General features: G+C 39.5%; 1 protein-coding gene across 1 annotated transcript in view; it reads right to left on the bottom strand.

The window, feature by feature from the left end:
* LOC132123790 (transcriptional activator GLI3-like) overlaps positions 1–20,716 on the bottom strand; it is a 301,233-nt gene that overhangs the window by 257,062 nt on the left and 23,455 nt on the right. The window contains exon 2 of the mRNA XM_059534428.1: positions 4,485–4,658. Within this exon, the coding sequence (XP_059390411.1) occupies positions 4,485–4,617 (133 nt within the window). The 5' untranslated portion in view covers positions 4,618–4,658. The remainder of the gene's footprint in view (positions 1–4,484; positions 4,659–20,716) is intronic.

The following is a 20,716-nucleotide window of genomic DNA, read 5'->3' as shown; positions in this document are numbered from 1 at the left end:
TTCACAGCTACATATGATGAAAGTTTTTTGGGGGGTGGGGTGGTATTTTCAGCTTTTGCAGATCCTCAGCATTTATTTGGAGGAGAAGGGTAATGGTACACCACCAATTGGTGATTCAGATTCCCCAACCATTCAAATATTTGTAGGCTGGAATTATTTTAATGATATTCTAATGGACCACTTTGTGACATCACAAACCCCGGAAAAGTATATGTAGTCCAAACAAGCCGTTCGTTGTAGTTCTTGAAAAATCTAAATATCTTCCTTTGGAGTGGACTTTGAGTTTTTTAACTTTGTAAATCTTTTTTATGCCCAAACATACACTCTACACCCTGACTAAAAATCAAAAAGGTAAAAAAGCATAATACAACCCCTTTATAAAAGAGAACCCCTGGGTCTCTCCCCTGAGAGTGGGACTGAATCCTAGCTAGATGATCAATGCTAAATTTCCATGACAAACCATATGCTGCTCAGAGAAATAATTACCCTCGCATTACAAAGAAAAATCCCCAATCAGTAAGCCAATTTATATCCATGCTTTTTTCACAACAGTAGAGCTCTATCCCCCATCTATGTTCATTTGCCACCCCCATCTCTAATTAATGAACGAGAGTTTGTTCATCTGGAAATAACTTACAGTGAGGTGGTGTGGGGGCAGAACTCATAAAAGCAATTAAGTATCCCCTGTTCCACAAAAAAGGACATTCTTTTTCTTACTGCATGCTAGTGCGTGCCAGGGCCAGTCCAGTTACTTCCGGGGCTTGATCGCGAGCTCAAAACTCACTTTCAGTCATCAGTGAATGTTTGAAATAACTTGATCCGATGTGGATTATAATCACTAAACCAGGCAGAAATATTTATAAGCGATGCAAAAGACTATATGCACGCTAAACATTAACGTTACCATTGTAAATGTGATAAATGCAACCACTTGGAGAAATCAGATGTCAGTTTCTTATTCTCTTATCACAATCGTGAATTTATTTAGTAACATATTTTATCTGTCATAAGTCTTGTCTCGAGAGTTTAGCTCCAGGTAGCCTGTCATAAAAATATAATAATGTTTTTTGCTCGGGAGCTTTTATAAAAAGATAGAGCATCAGCGCCGCGGATCATTTCAGAAAGCTAACAGCTATACCACCAGCATTAAAAATTAAAATTACCAACTTTTTTAAATAAGTTAAGCTCAAAACTCACTTTCAGTCAGCAGCGAGTGTTTGCAATAACTTGATCCAATGTGGATTATAATCACCATACAAGGCAGAAATATTTATAAACGATGCAAAAGCACGCTAGGCATTAACATTACCAAAGTAAACATGGTAAATATGACCGCTTGAAGAAATCAGATGTCAGCTTCTTATTCTCTATCACAATCGTGAATTTATTTAGTAACTTATATTATCTGAGTTTCATAAAGAGATCATAAAAATATAATAATGTTTTTTTGTTCGGGAGCTTTTATAAAAGTAGAGATATTATCATTCTTTCTAAATGTGATGTATAGGCTACTGTGGTTACAAATAAACAGAAACAGACTTGACTGAATAAGCAGGCTATTTTCATAAGCGTTAAAAATAAATAAATAAAATAGAAATACATTTATTTCTGTGTGACTGTGTCCTGATAAAATAATTCATTATGATCAATGTATCACTTATTCTATAGTAAAACATTGAATCTTTGGATTTAAATATTTAACAAAGCGTGCAAACAAACGGACACTTTTATCATGTTAATTTTGTGATCGCGCTAGTTCCAGTAACTTATTTCTCAGTTTTATGATAACTTCTCTTTGTTGGTGAAAGGATGAGGTTGTGTGACGTTGTTCCTGAGAGGGTGGGTTTTAGTGAAGCACAGCGGAGCTTCAGGCTGTGGAAACCCTGTGCTATTCTGGACTCTGTGCTACTGGCCCGAAGCTATTAGCCCCGCCTGGCCCGTTTTAAGCCCTGGCTCGCACTGGCCCGACAGTGGAAACACGGCTATTGGTGCAGCTGTGGCTATGTCGAAGTGGTCATGATTCTCAACAAAATAGGGCAATATTTGAGAGTTATTTGGATGGTACTTTTGACATCCAAAAAAATTACACACTTCACTTTAAACAACTGACCTATCGGTAAGCCCTTCCCCTCAAATGCAGGTGAGCCAATGGCAGTCAAGTATCAGTTGAATGAGGAGCGGAACCCGGACATCTTTATATTTCAGTGCTATAGAGTAACATTGGAAGATCCAAAGCTTTCATTGGTTTGAGGGTGTTAATGCTATGAAAAAAAAAACCTATGTGCCTGTGGTAATCATAACACTGATTCCAGGGTATCCTAAGAGGATGGGCAATATAATTTATTTTGTTACATTTCCTAAACCTGCACAAAACAGAGCAAAATGGCCCTTAGCATTCAGCCCCAATCCCATTAAGACAAAACTTTCATCTTCTGGTTGTCATATTTCATTAAAGTGCCCCTATAATGCCATTTTTAAGGTTCCTAATATTGTTTTGGTAGTCTCCTACAATAGGATTACATGCAGGCAAGGTCAAAGGTAGTTTTCTCAAAATATGCTTATGCTTATGCTTAGCTTGCTCTGCTCTGATTGGTCAGATGGCCTAATCTGTTATGATTGGTCTACGGCATACAGCGGTGTCGGAAGCTATACGCCTATTTCAATAGTTCTGTATTATAGTTCTGAATGCTCTATAGAAAATATAAACATCTATTATTTATCATCCTTACAAATTGTGATTCAGTGGAGCAGCTGGCCCAAATAAACAGGATACTGATCCATCTTTCAACAGCAAGCATTTTTGAATCCCGCATTGAACTCCAGAGATTAGAGAAACAGTTGTTAGTAGAATGACATGTCTATGGGCTGGGTCAAGTTGTTCGCGGCCGGCAAATGTTGAACATAGGTGCGCATTATGCAAATGTTTTACCCCATGACGGAAGTGGGATTCGAATGACTATGGCGTTATTTTGCTGACAAATGTTGAGAGAGCCTTACTGTAGCATGAAAGCACATTAATATAATGCGCAAGCATGAATCTCAGATACACACTGCTCTCTCCCGGAGAGAGTGTGCGCACTTAAAAACATATCTCTCTCACACTCAAACTGTGTCCAGAGCACTCTCAAATCTCTATGTGGTCATGCGCTATATAGATATTAATTCATTTTGCACCTGAATTAAGTGTCTCAATACAGATTTGTGCAGGGCATTTCCTTGATTTTTTATTGTTGTATTTTTGTTTTAACATGAATTCAAAATCAGTCAATAAATTATCAGTTGGTATGATGGCAATAATAAGTAATAACTCATCAAATCAACATCAAATGTAAAAATAAATGTAAATGATGCAGGATACATGATAACAATACATGCTCTAATATCATTGCTGTTTGGATATTTATTGGGAGCTTTTTTCTTTCTTCAGTTCTTTTTTTTTCATGAAAACCCTTAATATTAGCTTTACATTTAATGGCACTCTTTTCTAAAACATTGAATATACAGTTATGTGACAATTGCATGTAATTACATTGTCTGCAGATACATTAAACCTATAGAATATAATGTAATAATGTTATGGAAAATATGAAAAATGAATTATAGTGTTATATATCAATCCAATTAGACACACACACACACACACACATACATATATATATATATATATATATATATATATATATATGCCTATATTTTTAGAATGAAATGCATTTTTGTTTGTTTAGATAAATCGTTCTGAAGGGTTTGATCAAACTGTTATGTTATTTACAAATCATCCAAATGCCGATTAATTTCTAATATTATGACTAAATAGTATTAAATTGTAAAGAAATTACAGATCCATCTTTGAAATCTGAGAGGCAATAATGGAAATGGCATAAAAGGGGCACTTTAAGTTACAATTTTCATCTGCTCAAGCAGAAAATGTATGTTATCTTGCGTTTCAGCAAGGTATCTCTGACTAAAACCAGCTAACATTAAAGTTATTGAGTCAGTGCTGTTACAAACCTAAATAGCGAACTGTTCTCACATCATGTACAGTGTAAGTAAAAAACACATAAATGAAGGTCTACATTTCAGTGCCTCTCCATATTAAACTAGTTAGATGTAAATAAATTTAATCGTACTCTGTGGTACATGAACAGTGTTGATCCAGGATGTTGTCATCCATGATCGTTATGACTGTAATATGAGACTTGTCCCGCTTGCATTGTGATCTGTAAACCCTCGCTTCGAGGTTACCCACCCTGTTTATATATATATAAAAATCTTGTATATCCCTCCACAGAATATTAAATTTCCACTTGAATGGTGGCCCTTCTGTGCCCAAATTTGTGCAAAAAATATAGTGGGACAAGCTTTTCACACTGACAGCTGTCATTGTGAGACAGTGAGCAGCTTTGTTTGTTTGTCCGAGGGAGATTTAACTGTGACAAGTAAGAAAAAGAGATTAAACAGAAGAGGTTAAAGTGTTGAAGCTGTACCATTGGAGGTAGTGCTGGAGGCCACGGCCTTCTCACTAATGTCTGCACGGGTGGGTGCGCTCTTGGTGGCTACAGTGGTCTCCACTTTCTTCTTCTTCTCTGCTGCAGAAATGGTCTGTGACTGGGTTTCCATGACAACTGGGCATTCCTCAGTACCTCATTAAGACAGGATACCTGAAGGGTCATGTAAGGAAGAGTTAAACTTAATAAAATAAACAAAAATAAACATACATTACAACATTAACAAATAACACACCATTAAAAACAATCAATTAATCAGTTCATACACTAAACATGACTGTGTGTTTTTACCAACTTCCCAATTCCATGTATTACATTAAATCACATGGACAACTATCAAAAAGTTTTTAAAAGGTAAAAAGGTTCAAATTTGTCTGTTTTAATCTTAATTTTAAAATATATATTATGAAATATATATATATATATATGAAAATGTTATTGCTCTTTCATATTTTGGGAGACAAAATGGCAAAATCAAGAGATGTTATAACTTTAATAAAAATGAGACAATAGTTGACATATTAGCTAATGTTAGATCACAGCTTGATACTTTGTTTGAGAGCAGTTTAATACTAGATTCATACTAGTTTATGGATTCATACTTGTTCATCCTAAAATCTCAGATGTGCTTATCTTAAAATCGAGTAATTTCTTCTGAAACTCTAAAGAAGACTCTACTATTACTAAAGTGTTACAAAAGTCTCTGTTTCATATCATTACTAAGATTAAATGGAGGAAAAGGGAAATATTAAAGAGATCTAATTTCTTCCCTACTCATTATGTGCTCATTAGGCTATTGTATCATCAGTCTGTTCATAATTTAATACTATAAATTTATTACATTCAGGTGTATTTCAGTGTGTTGGTCAATATCACAATGTGTGCAGCATGAAATGAATAGATGAGATGGCCTTGGAGTATGCACCAGGATGTTAAAGCCTGCCATCTAAATGCCCCGAATTGAAGAAGCTCACAAGAGTACACATTAAAATCAATGTTTCCCAAAATAAATGTAAATTCTCATATTAATGCTTATTCCTTGCACTGACAGTGTTCCACACCCAATTAGCTGTGGGAAAGAGAAAGGGTGTTTCATTCTGTGTGCTGGTCCATAATCCTTTCTAACAAAAAGAGAAGCGATTAAACAGGTTTAAAATACCACAATTCAGCCTTCTCAAAAAAAAAAAAAAAAATAATAATAATAATAATAAATAATAATAATTTTTAGGCACATTAAGCAAATCAATTTAACATAAATTATACGCTGTGCTGACAAAAGCAGGAATTTGAAAGTCAGTTGTGAAAGGTACATCAAAGTCATGAAATTGAAATACACTTGAATTATTAAGAGGCTTGATCAAAATTCTAATTAGTTTACTTCAGGTGCTCCATTTAACCTTGCCATCATGCAAACATATGTTGCCTCCAATGGTTATGCATGCTTCTGATACTTGCATAGTTCTTATAAAGCCAGCTTCTAAATGGTGGGATTTAGGACTAAGGTTTAGGATTTATGTCTCTGGTGTGCAGTTGAGAGCAGCGCCATTTCTGCCAAAGGGGGTGCCAATGCATGCCTCAACACCTCTGTTAATATTTGAACATAATGACAATGCATTTTAGAAAGAAAATTACCACGTTAAGTAGATTTAAGCATCTGAAGATTAGCCTAAAGATGTTTTTAAATGTTATCAGAAAGAAGGTGATCAGAAATCCACCACAATCATTCGGACATAACCAACCAGTACACCATCCTTGTGGTCCCTGTAGATATGCATATCTACCATTCCATTCCCAAAAACCCCTACAAATCTGAGAACTAAGTGTCATGGACCAGTGTATTCACTCTCTCTTGACTGACTTCCTGGTGAAAGGTGCTCTCCTCCACAGCTAACTCAACCTGGTTTGACTATACATAAGGATAGAGAGAGAGATGATTACAATTAATTAGAAGAGTTATTAAAAGTACACTTAGTAAGGATCCATTTTGGTTATATAGTCCTGTAATTCTTGAAGAGCAGGATTTCTAGATGGACAATGTGCTCCATGTTATAAAAGCTAGTTAATCATTTAGAACACAATAGAATGTTATTGTAGAATAATGCTAATTCTAAAAAAAAAAAAATTTCAATGAACCAGACAGCAGAAAAATAGTTTACAATTGCAAGTACAGGCTACTTTGTTTTAAAGAGCACAAAAGCCTCTTTAATATGACACCTAACAACATTTACCTCTAAGTATTGTTGAGATACTTCCCATAAAAAAAGAAAAACAAACTATACTACCAAATTACTCACACAAAACGTCCTAATTATCTATATGATATTCATATTATTCACTCACCGTTAATATTGCATATTAATGATATTGGAAATTCATTAGAAACATGAGAAAATATCTACTCCGTTGAATATACAGCTAAACAAAAATATACAGCTTTCTAAATGCAAGGCAGGTTTTTATTCCCAAATATCATGCGTTAGCTACCTCTCTTCCAACGTGTAACTCATCATGGGCGCTTTGATGCAGGTATTTTGAGTAATAATTAAAATAATCAATGGCATCATTTTAAGTTTTTTTCTAGAGAAGGGCCGTACGGCCATTATGAGTTTTAAAGGGTTAAAATTAGAATAGTCAGCCAAAGTTGCAATTGAATAAGTTTACTCTGCTAACCTAGCTACAAAAACAATGCAAAATAGCTTATGCTGTGTTATTTGACTTTAGCTGACTGAGTAGCTAGTGCAGTAGGTGACAATCTGACATACTTTATAATAGCAACAACGATTATGTTGTCTTATTATAATATTCAGTAATTTAGGTAACGTTAAATCATGACACTATCCTCCTGCAACCGCACTGATTAACACTCCCTTCCTGTTAATCATGTAACTACCATGCTTACCGTTTCTATTACATTCTCCTGCTCACTCTGTCCCTCCTTGACTTTACTATCAAACACCTGCTCCTCTGCCTGGGCGCTGCCATGGCTAGTCACCTCCATGTGCTATGTTCACCTGTTTTTGCAAAATGTCGTCAGGTACTGTAGGCTTGGAAACTGAAGCTACAGCACTAAACTTGTCGGTTAATTTTTGCACATGTTGAGGCATCAACCTCTAGAATTTTTATTTTTTTGGCCAGCAACCCCTTTGCGCTTTTGTTTCTCCATCCTAAATCCACAGATTTCTGTCTCTGAGCCACTGACTGCATCGAGACTTAGGTCTCTGCAGAGCAAAAGTGGGTGTTTATCACCATGTTTGTGTTTTCAAACTGCTGGGTGTTTCTAAATCATGCAATCTAAATGATCCCCCTTACCCAATCCCACCCCTAAACCTAACGTCACTATGACGTCAACCAATCAGGTATCATGGTGTACAAACACCCTGATCTGGTAACTCCCATTACTTTCCTGCAGAGACCTGCACTGGACTGCATCTGACACAAGAAACAGAGGGGGAGGGGTGGAGCCTGTTAAGAGATGATTGGGCCAGCCCAGTGTCAGTATGGAAAATGAACCAATGGGCCGCTGTCCCTGCTTTATGGGCCGGTCGTTGGCCAATTAAAAAAATAAATGAATCCATCATACTATATCGACCAGGGGCCCATTTCACAAAGGAGGTTAAGTGAAAACTCTGAGTATGTTAACCCTGAAATGAGGGAAACTCTAGGTTTTCTGTTTCAGAATGGGAGGTTTGTCAAACCTGAGAAAGCAGGGTAAGTCAAGCCCGTTTCTGAAAGAGAGCTAGCTTATACTCAGAGTCAGTTACCATGGTAAACTCTGAGTAAAATTCTGCCTGACCATATTCTACATCCCTAATCCTACCCAATACCTAAAATTAACAACTACCTTACTAACTATTAATAAGCAACAATTTAGGAGTTTACTGAGGCAAAAGTCATAGTTGATGGTTTGTTAATAGCGTGAATTGGGCCTTAAACTAAAGTGTGAAATTTTCTGATTGTTTTCACTTATTTACTTTGAATGTTAAGTAATATTAATAAACAATAATTTAATATATGATTTGATTTGGGCTTGATTTATAAAGCATGTTTAAGTTTTATAAAAAAATAATCTTTTGATTATTGAAAGTGGAAAAATAATACAGTTGTATTATTTAAAGTGAAAAAAAAAACTGTTACTGTTAAACTGGGGAAAAAAATAATAATCTGTTGTTGTTTTCAGAAAAGGAAGGTGTAAGAGGAAAAGTGGGTTGTTTCAAGGACAAGTGAACCAAACTCCCTTGTCTCAGCATTGTAGTCCATCGGTGAGTGTTGAGCACTGTGCACTAATAAGATTAGCTTTCCTCTCTTCTCCTTTTCCACTTAAGATGCTTTATAAGTGCCAGAGAGAGACTGGGAATGACTTTCAATGGCAACTGAACCCGCCATGTCTTACATTCCTGGGTAACAAATGCGCAACGATGTAATATTAATGCTTACATGGTCTCTCTTTTGCACTTGCTGCTTGGGAGATAAGAATAGAATGATGATGAACATGCAACAATACCAAACCTCCAGTGAGCATGAACTCCTTGGTTTATTAGCTGCCTTGTTTGTTTGTATGTTCTGCCCGCATTGGTTTGTAAACTGAGAGTGAGTGAGTAGATACAGAGAACAAGAGGCTCTAAAGATGTTAATTAAGCTTTTCATCTTTTTTTTCTTCCACTAGTGTAGAGAAGTTTCTATTGTCTTACGAATTCTCCTGACAAGACTTATTTTCATGCTGTACCACAGAGCTCCTGTGTTATGGTTTGCATCATTTATTATTTTAGACCAGGGATGAGCAGTTTTGGTCATGGAGGGCCACTGCCCTTCATCTCTAATTAAACACAACTGCCTGTAATTGTCACATTATGCTAAAGACTTTGGTTAAATTTTTCTGATTTATTTTTATTTGAGAATGCATTTGGGAAAAGCAAGTTCAGCTTTTTGCTTGAAAGCTTCCAAACTTATGCAATCTAATAACCAAAAGCATATACAGTACAGACCAAAAGTTTGGAAACATTACTATTTTTAATGTTTTTGAAAGAAGTTTCTTCTGCTCATCAAGCCTGCATTTATTTGATCAAAAATACAGAAAAAAAAAATGTAATATTGTGATATATTATTACAATTTAAAATAATTGTTTTTTAATTTATTATACTTTAAATTATCATTTATTTCTGTGATGCTAAGCTGAATTTTTAGGATCATTATCACATGATCCTTTAGAAATCATTCTAATATGATGATTTATTATCAAAGTTGGAAACATTTCTGCTGCTTAATATTTTTTCAGAACATGTGATTCTTTTTTAGGATACTTTGATGAATAAAAAGTAAAAAAAAAAAAAAGCAATATTTTTAAAATATAAATATTTTGTAATAACAATATACACTACTGGTCAGTAATTTGGGGTCAGTAATTTTTTTTTCTTTCTTTTTTTAAATAAAATCAATACTTTTTATTCAGCAAGGATGTGTTAAATTGACAAAAAGTGATAGTAAAGATAATATATTATTAGAATTTTTTTTATTTTGAATAAATGCAGTTCTTTTTAACCTTTTATTCATCAAATATATCAGACAGCAGAACTGTTTCCAACACTCATAATAAATCAGAATATTAGAATGATTTCTAAATGATCATGTGATAGACTGGATGTTACATGTGACACTGAAGGCTGGAGTAACGATGCTGAAAATTCAGCTTTGCATCACAGGAATAAATTATTTTTTTTAAGTATATTCAAATAGAAAACTATTATTTTAAGTTGTAATAATATTTCACAATATTACTGTTTTTTCTGTATTTTTGATCAAATAAATGCAGGCTTGATGAGCAGAAGAAAATTCTTTCAAAAACATTAAAAATAGTAATGTTTAAAAGTAACATTTGGTCTGTACTGTAGGTAAATGGCTGAAGGGTTTGCAATGAAATTGAATCAGCAGGTAAAATAACATGGTCAGTTTCAAAGTCAAGATACACTTGGTGTAGGGCGATAGAAAATAAAGTTTGTAGAGTATAAAAACTATTACACCTATGGGGAGTTCCCACAAGGATGAACCAGACTTTGTGTGTGTGTGTGTGTGTGTGAGAGAAAAGACTATGATAGGCTGTTGATGTCAACTTTCATTGTGACAACTAACACCATGTAGTAATGTAGTATGACATATAGTCCCAATAGCATCAACAACTGTATCAATCTGTAAGGATATAGTACTGTATACATATTTAAGGTAATATAAAACATGTAATATATGGAGTAAAAAGTGTACTAGCACCTCTACATTATATGCTTTGGTGTGTGGGGGTGGAGGGATCCCCTCTCATTCTACATCCAGTGTTTTTGAGCACACGCTGTTGGGTGTTATTTGAATGCAAAGTTCAGGAAGCTGAAGAATAAGAGAGAGAGTTTCCTTCTCTGATGCAAAGCATCCAACCTGTGTGTCTTTCTCTTTTTTCTCCACCTCATACACACACAATGCTAGCATTGACTGAGATACATAGTTGAGGTGAGGCCACTAAGGCTTTTAGGGGTGTCTCGAACTTTCGGAGCACACTTCAGTACCTGTCACATCTCAGTACATCACAGTTACTCACAACAGATACTGTTCACCTCTAAACACCAGCTCACTTACAACTAGACTCACATATATCTAACCACTCTACTCTGGCTATACATCAACAGCTGATCTTAGACAAATTACATTTCAGAGAATGGCCTTTCATAGCTCAAGAGACTTACAGGGTTTTTATACTGCAAATAATAAACAATAAGTTATATTTTTATTTATCTTGTATTATTATTATTATTATTATTTTAAAAAATCCATAATCTTTGTTTTATTCACAATTTCTTTCCTATGGGACAGCTCTATGTTTCAATTACTTAATATGTTCATGCACAATGCTAGCCATCCAATCAGACAGTCAAGCACACTAATAAGGCCACTAATAAGGCCTTATTAGCGCTATTGGTGTAGCATCAAGGAGCAAATTATCTATCCCACAGCTTCATGATTCATCAAGCCAGAGCCCAATCCCTTAGAAGCTACCCTCTGCCAACAGCTCCCCTGGAGAAGTCATAATGTTTACTTAAAGACAGGCTGCTGTCCCCACAGGCATTCTCTATTATTCCAATTAGTTCCAATTCCTACACAGACCCCAGCAAACTTGCCATTTACAGTTTATTACAACCCAGAAATTAGACTAGATGAAGTCATCCTAAAGCACAGGGCTCCGCTGCTGAAAGAAAAAATGGGGGTTTGGGGGAGTGTTCTTAGGGTGGCCATGTGTGCCGTTCATACGGGACACATCCTGGCCAGGATTGTTATATTGCCTAAAACATCCAAAGTAGTTTGACCAATAATATGCAGGTATTCTATATAATCAACCAATCGTGGCGTAGCAGAGGGGTATTCTCCCCTCTAAAAGGAGGGAGAGAATAGAAGGCCCCTCTTTAATTTAAATAGCGAGGGGTGTTCATCCCCTCCTGAGGGATAGAACAGCTGGTCCCCACAGTTATAGCAAAAAAGAGTGAGACTCGATATGCAGCGAGTCAGCTGCCTAAAGTTTCGGATGCAGCCAATGACTTCTCACTGGTGATTCCTGATGGTTTTAGAGGACAATTACTCCTCGTCGCCTCCTGTTGTTTCCGAGAATAGTACACCAGGGTTCTTACACCTTCCAAAGTAAAATTCAAGCACTTTCATGCACTTCCAAGGACATTTCAATTTTCCAGCACTTTACAACTGTGGTAATTTACCTGTTTACACATATACAGTATTGTTAGTTAGTATCTTAGTTTAAAGCACACACACAGATACGATATTCGAGAGAGTCCAGTCCAGTGAGCGCATGATCTGAACACAACTGTAGCGTTCAATGCCGTGTGTCATTATTTATAATGCCAATAATACCTACCCTAATGCTGGGGAACCCTGCATAAAGATTGCATTGTGTGATCTTAAATGTATATTACAATAACACTTTTCATTCATTTTCACTTTTCACTTTTCACTTTAATCGCGACAGTCTTAAGATTTAGCAAGAATGCTAAATCTTAGAACTGAGCAGGGACATTTTTGTTTACCTTTATATGCTCGAAGCGCACACTCTCACATGGAAAACAAAACTAAGCAGACTTAACAGGGGGTTACTCAAGTATTTAGTTCTCGGTTTAACCATAATTTATCATTTTTGAGCTATCGTTGACTGAAGCAGCAACCTCCAGCAAGATTTTTTTTTCTCTCCTCTATATGAGTGCGTCTGTTAATAAAGAGCACACTGCTGCTTATTTTATGAAAAACAATGATAGATCATTCAGTAAGAAAGCAAATTATTATGAACCAATGCACTGCATTTTCAAGCACTTTATCTAAATTCAAGCATTTTATTTTGTTTGTTGTTTTTAAACCTTAAAAACACTGCATTAAATTTCAAGCACCCGTACGACCCTGTACGATGGCTAACGCAACAAGTATTTATAACAGCTAAAAAGATCAGCATGCCCCTTTAAAGCAGTATGGCATATATCAATACTCGAATTAGGCAACAGCATTAGCCCTTGTCCAGATGATTTTTAGCATTGATACGAGCAAAATTACAGTCTGTACATTTAAGTATCAAGCACTTTATAGATACACTAAGTTAGCTTGAACAACAGCATATCACTGATTTAACACAGTGTGTTGAAATAGTCGGCTAAGTTTAATGAAAGCATCCCCAATAGAAAAGCCTAAAGCAGCAGCAAGTTCCATATCGACAGCCTTGACAACAGATAAACAAGGCTTGTTGGTAAATTTAACTTTTACTGTTTTCAGTGAGGTAATACGATATCATGCATAGCAAACATAACGTCTCGGGTTACGACTGTAACCCTTGTTCCCCCGAGAAAGGGAACGAGAACTGCGTCGAACGACACATTGGGGGAAGCCCCTCAGCGTAGCGCCTCTGAAGTATGAATGAAACTAAGCCAATCTTGATTGGTGTTGCGTCATGACGTAATGTGTGACATCATATGCGGAAGCTATAAAAAGGACACCGGCACACAACAGAGACAGCTTCTGTGATGAAGCAAGCGCTCCCAGGCAAGGGAGGTGTGGCAAAAAGGGACCCAGTTCTCGTTCCCTTTCTCGGGGACCAAGGATTACAGTCGTAACGCCAGACGTTCCCCTTCGAGGGAACATCGAACTGTGTCGAACGACACTTTGGGGGAACGAGTACCCACTATGCCACAACGAGCCCTGCCTGTCCTAGTGTGAAGCTGCACACAGGCACACTTAGGACGAGAGCACAAGGGTGCCAGGTGTCGATGGAATGTCCAGGCTGTAAAATCTAATAAAAGTGTGAGGGGTGACCCATCCTGCTGCATCGCAGACCTCTTGGATGGGGGCCCCTGAGAGGAGGGCTCTAGAGGATGCCATGCCTCTGGTAGAATGAGACCTCACGGCCAGAGGTGAAGGCAAATTGCGCACCTGGTAGGCCATAGATATAGCTTGGAAAATCCAGTTGCTAATGGTCTGTTTGGAAGCAGGAAGCCCCTTCTTTGGTGACCCAAAACCACGTTCCTCTAGTAAAGCGGCCATCCATGACCACGCCTCAGCCCGTGAGGGAGGTGTCTGTCGAGACGGAGAACCGGGGAGAACCCCTTGATTTTCAACCCCCACTGCAAGAGCCTCATGCGCAGGAGACCGAATGGAATGATATTGGATGCTTCTGGCATGAGACCTAACACTCTCTGGAAATGTTTTACAGTGATGGCCTGGCCTAGCTTTATCCTGGTCACCGTGGCCATGATGGATTCGATCCGTGCAGTAGACAATTGTGCCCGCATCATGACTGAATCCCACACCACTCCCAGGAAAGTGGTTCTCTGGGCTGGTGCCAAAACGCTCTTTTTCGTGTTGAGTCTCAACCCCAGGCTCTGGATGTGGGCAAGGACAACATCTCGATGCCGAACTGCCAGCTCTTGTGACTGGGCTAGAATCAGCCAGTCGTCGATATAATTGAGAACCCTGAGACCCTGAAGCCTCAGCGTTGCTAGTGCTGCATCTATCCATTTTGTAAATGTGTGAGGGGAGAGAGCTAGGGCGAATGGAAGAACCCGATATTGGTATGCCTCACCCCCGAAGGTGAACCTCAGGAACTTCCTGTGAGACGGAAAGGATGGAAATGTGGAAGTATGCGTCCTTCGGATCTATCGTGACAAACCAATCCTCGGATTGAATTTGGCTCACGATGATGGAAATAGTGAGCATCTTGAACCTGAATCTCCTCAGAGACCGATTCAAGTGCCTGATTCAAGTTCAAGTTCCGATTCAAGTTCCATCATCCTGAACCTCTCAAGGCTGGCTTCGGGTATTAATCGGGATTCGTTCTTGGCCCCCTGAAGTGGATCTCCGGCAGGGTTCGACCAAATACAGTTCTCGATGTGCGGATGCGAATGCTGCCTGGCCGCAAGCCTGTGGGGCGGACAATGCAGGGTGCGTTCGCTGGAGACCGATGCATTCCGAAGTGCACTTAACGGCAGGAAGTCGACAAGTCAGTGGCCTGACTGAACTAATGCTGCGCTCGATTAAGATTCACTAATTTCAGAAGCACCTTCATTGATTATTATGATTATTTCTGGAACCATTTGATACGCTTTTATTGCATAACTACACTCACTGGCCAGTTTATTAGGTACCGGTACCGGTTTGGACCCCCTTTTGCCTTCTTTGTGGCATAGATTCACCAAGGTGTTGGAAACATTCCTCAAAGATTTTGGTCTATATTGACATGATAGCATCATGCAGTTGCTGCCAATTTTTTTGGCTGCACTTCCACGATGCAAATCTCCCATTCCATTACATCCCAAAGGTGCTCTAAGGGATTGCGATCTGGTAACTGTGGAGGCCATTTGAGTAAAGTGAACTCATGTCATGTTCAAGAAACCAGTCTGACATGATTCGACTCTTGTGACATGGTGCATTATCCTGCTGGAAGTAGCCATCAGAAGATGGGTACACTTTTTTTCTCAATTATGTCACCGATGTAGTTTTGGTTCCTTGCTGTTGCCTCTGGCTTGCTTAGTTAGGGACACAGTGATATCGTTGACTTGATTGCAAATGATTGCACAGATACTATTCAAACTGAACTGAGCTGAATGATGTCATCATTGAATTCAATGCTGAACTGACTTTAATTGTCATTTTGTATTACTGACACTGTTTTCCCAATTAATGTTGTTCAGTTGTTATGACAATCTTTTTTGTTTAAAGGGCTATATTAATAAAGGGGACTTGACTTGTAGTCATAAAGGGATGGATATGAAGGTAAATCACAGCTCTGATGTGAAAAGCTAAATCTTTCATTTTGCACACACAGACATTGATAAAAAAACAGTGTTTTGAATTGGAAGTTGTAGATTAATAGTCACAAATGTGTAAAATGACATTCACACAAAGAAAATAACATACACAAATGTTTATGACATATTTACTTTTTCACTTTACTTAAGTTTCGCTGCACAACGTCAAGTCGGTACTTATAACCTCTCAGATCTGGCAGGACAAGTTCAAATCCTAGCGCTCTGACCTTTGCTACTCCTTTTGCAGTATTCCTGTTGCAAAACTCACTTGTGCACTTGTACATGCAGATGTGCGAGAGCAGTGGGCTTTGGTGCAAATGAAGACATTTTATTGGTCGATGCCCGACCAATGAACAATGCCAACGTGACTTGCCAAGAAAGAAATATGTCTCTTATGCATATGTATCAGTTATTTGTAAAACACTGCAAATTATTTTCACAGAATATCCTTAGCTTTTACAGGATTTTAAGACTAGATTCATCTTGTCATTCAGGTATTATCTGGTAGACAAATAATGCAAACATCTTTCATATGTATATCCCACTGCATCTCGCTGTACCAGAGTTGCAACATAACTCTGTTTTTATTATTTTTATGTTTTGTATAAATAATTTAAACTTCTTCATTGGGTTAAATTCCTAATTTGCTTGTCAGTAATGAACCTTTTTAAATATGCAACACAAACACAAAAAAAGCTTATAGAAACGGAGTGTTTGATCATGTCTAAATGTACATTAAAAAGCAAAACCGATGTATTTATTAAACATCAATAAGGCCAGTGGTTAAACAATGGCATTATGTCAGGAATCCTTAACTGGACTTCTATTTTCCTCCTGGTCGGCAGGTGGCGACCCTCACCAGATTCCTACTGAACACTACCACTCATTATGCCTGATGCATCACACCTGTGTCTTGCCCTATTTAAGTGTGTTTGTGCCATGCCTTTTTGTTCAGTCTTGAGCCTATGTTTCCTGTTGCAAGCTAAGTCTGTTAAAGTTTAAGTTTAAGTCTTTGGACCCTTGTGTCTATTTTTCTTTGTACTGTTTTTTGGAAGCACAGCTTCTCTTGTTTTGTTGCACCTTTCATTAGTAAAGCTTTGTCTTGTTAATGACCCACGACTCCTGGCCATTTGATCATCCCTGCTCTTGGATTCATTTAGTGGGGAGTTAGCTCAATCCATTAACTCAGTGACTTTGGACCAAACAGACCCAGGTTCAATCCCCACCTAGAACAGCCCCGTTACAGCAAGACTGAACCAGAAGACATGAATCCAGCGAAGGAGAGTCCACCACCATCTAATGTGGATCGTATTCTGTCTGCCATATCAGGGCAAGCTGCTGCCATTCAGCAACATGAGCAGATCCTTATCGAGATTCTTCAACAATTAAATCTTCAGGTGCCACCATATTCACTAAATTAGATCTCCGAAATGCCTACCATCTGGTCAGGATTCGAGAAGGGGACAAGTGGAAGACTGCTTTCAACACCCCGACGGGCCACTATGAGTACAGGGTAATGCAATTTGGCCTGGTCAATGCCCCAGCTGTCTTCCAGGTGCTGATTAATGATGTCTTGCGGGAGATGCTGAACAAGTTCGTTTTTGTCTACCTTGACGATATCCTTATTTTCTCACGCAACTATCAAGAACACATTCAACATGTTCGACAGGTCCTGTCCCAGTTACTTAAACACAGCCTCTTCGTCAAGTTGGAAAAGAGGGAATTTCATGTGTCTTCAACCCCATTTCTTGGCTTCATCATTTCCAAGGACAACATCCAGATGGATCCTGGCAAGGTGCGAGCAGTGCAGGAATGGCCTCAACCTAATTCCGTGAAGCAGGTACAACGTTTCTTGGGTTTGCAAACTTTTATAGAAGATTTATTAGAAACTTCAGCGCTGTTGCAGAACCTCTCTCCGCACTCACCAAGAAGTCTGCCCGATCATTCATGTGGACTGAGAAGGCCAATCAAGCTTTTAACAAGCTGAAGAGACTCTTTACATCTGCCCCTATCTTAACCTTTCCAGACCCAGAGTTGCCCTTTGTGGTGGAGGTTGACGCTTCTGATGTAGGGGTAGGGGCAGTCTTGTCCCAGAGAGCCAGGGTCGACAACAGGCTTCACCCATGCGCCTATCTGTCTCGACGACTAACTGCAGCAGAGAAGAATTATGATATTGGAAACCGAGAGCTGTTGGCAGTAAATGTGGCATTGGACGAGTGGAGGCATTGGTTGGAGGGGGCCAAGCACCCATTCCTCATCTGGACAGACCACAGAAACCTAACCTACATTCGGGAGGCAAAGAGACTGAATTCCCGCCAAGCACGCTGGGCACTGTTTTTTAACCGGTTTGACTTTGTTCTTTCTTACCGCCCAGGTTCCAAGAATTCAAAACCAGATGCACTTTTGAGGCAGTTTGACTCCCCAGAAGAGGAGGCCAGACCAGAACCCCATAATAGCAGCTATCCAGTGGGGCATTGAGGCTGCCATTAAGAAGGCCCAACGGCATCAGTCGGATCCAGGTAATGGTCCACCAGGACGTCTTTTTGTCCCTAACCGCCTACGTTCTGATGTGTTGCAGTGGGCACATGCATCCCTCCCCTCTGGTCATCCTGGGTCCTCTAGAACTTGCAAGCTCATCCAGAGGAGATTTTGGTGGCCAAAGTTGCAAAGGGACGTCCGTGATTTTGTCGCCGCTTGCACGGTGTGTGCCCAGAACAAGGAGCTCAGAACCCACCCTCAAGGACTACTGCATCCTCTACCTATCCCTAAACATCCTTGGTCGCACATATCTCTGGACTATGTCACAGGTTTGCCTGAATCCCAAGGTAATACTGTCATTCTTGTGGTGGTGGATAGATTTTTTAAAGCCTGTCACCTCCTGCCATTACCCAAACTTCCCACAGCTAGCCAGACAGCAGAGCTCCTAATGCAGCATGTCTTCAGGATTCATGGCTTCCCCCAGGATATTGTCTCCGATAGAGGTTCCCAGTTCACCTCCCGGTTCTGGAAGGCTTTTGGCCGCCTCATTGGATCTGACATCAGTCTGTCATCTGGTTTTCACCCCCAGTCTAATGGGCAGACAGAGAGGGTGAATCAGGAGATAGAGAAGACTTTGAGATGTTTGGCAGCAGACAATCAGACCACTTGGAGCTCTCGATTAATCTGGGCAGAGTTTGCACATAATACTCTCTACCATTCTTCCTTAGGCATGTCCCCTTTTGAGTGCCAGTACGGTTTCCCTCCCATTTTGTTCCCTGGACAGGAGCCAGAGGTATGTGTCCCTGCTGCTGCTCAACTAGTTCGCCGTTTATCAACAGGCTTGGAAGAAGGCCCGGGCAGCTTTACTGAAGGCCACTCAACAACAGTGGAGGCAGGCGAACCGGCATCGGAGGTTGGGACCAGTGCTTCGTCTGGGTCAGAGGGTGTGGCTTGCAATCAGAGATCTGCCCCTGCGGGTGGAATCTCGCAAACTGGTGCCACGTTATATTGGTCCTTTTAAGATCCTCAGGAAGATAAATCCAGTAGCTTACCGCCTACAGCTGCCCAGGTCCATGAGGATTCACCCAACGTTTCATGTATCTTGGCTAAAGCCTGTTGTTTGTTCTTCTCTGTCCCCAGCTCACAAGACTGCCCCAGCTGCCCGTATTGTCGATGGACAACCAGCTTACACTGTGCGTAGGTTGGTGGATTCTCGTCAGGTCCGAGGAAAAGTACAGTATTTGGTCGACTGGGAGGGTTACTGCCCAGAGGAGCGCTCATGGGTGCCTGCTCGAGACATTCTGGACCCTACGCTCATTACGGATTTTCGTCGCACCCAAAGACTCCACCAAGTGAACGTCAGGAGCCGTTCTTAGAGGGGGGACTCCTGTAAGGAATCCTTAACTGGACTGCTATTTTCCTCCTGGTCGGCAGGTGGCGACCCTCACCAGATTCCTGCTGAACACTACTACTCATTATGCCTGATGCATCACACCTGTGTCTTGCCCTATTTAAGTGTGTTTGTGCCTTGCCTTTTTGTTCAGTCTTGAGCCTATGTTCCCTGTTGCAAGCTAAGTCTGTTAAAGTTTAAGTTTAAGTCTTTGGACCCTTGTGTCTATTTTTCTTTGTACTGTTTTTTGGAAGCACGGGTTCTCTTGTTTTGTTGCACCTTTTATTAGTAAAGCTTTGTCTTGTTGAAGACCCACGACTCCAGGCCATTTGATCATCCCTGCTCTTGGATTCATTTAGTGGGGAGTTAGCTCAATCCATTAACTCAGTGACTTTGGACCCAACAGACCCGGGTTCAATCCCCACCTAGAACAGCCCCGTTACACATTACATATCAATATTATCTTTCTGGCTGAGAAGGGTCTGGCTGCAGACTTGCACTTGCACTCTCAGACTTGCATTCTCAGACTTGCACTCTCAGACATTTGTGCTTCCTGTACACCCTGTATGGCTCCCTGAAAGTATAACTAATACAATTTTGGAAGCTTCCATAGTAGATCCTATAGCCTTGGCTTATGCATGCAGTGTCATATGGGTGTGACAGCCCATTCCACCAGAGGAATGGCCTCCTCCTGGGTTTGGTAGCACGATTTCTTTTGGTGCGGCCGCTGACTGGTCATCGCTGTCTACCTTCACCAGGTACAAATTTTGTCTGCTTAATTCTAGCTAATCCCCTTTGTAAGTGGAGAGGGTTATGTTATGTAGACCTCTGCCTAAAAGGCTTGTGTCTCATTATTGACTCATGCTTACAAGAGCCCTCAGTAAGAGTGCTAGGTTGGCAGAGCAGCTTCGTTCTGCACTTGCTTATATCACAGAGCTATGGGACGCGTTCCCCATAACAATGCAAAAGGAGAAACCATTCAAAAAGGAACTTTCCGATTACTAACGTAACCTTG

The sequence above is a fragment of the Carassius carassius genome, chromosome 42, assembly GCF_963082965.1.
Source record: "Carassius carassius chromosome 42, fCarCar2.1, whole genome shotgun sequence".
NCBI lineage: Eukaryota > Metazoa > Chordata > Actinopteri > Cypriniformes > Cyprinidae > Carassius > Carassius carassius.
Note: the sequence above shows the minus strand (reverse complement) of the source record. Positions and strands in the feature narration are given on the sequence as shown.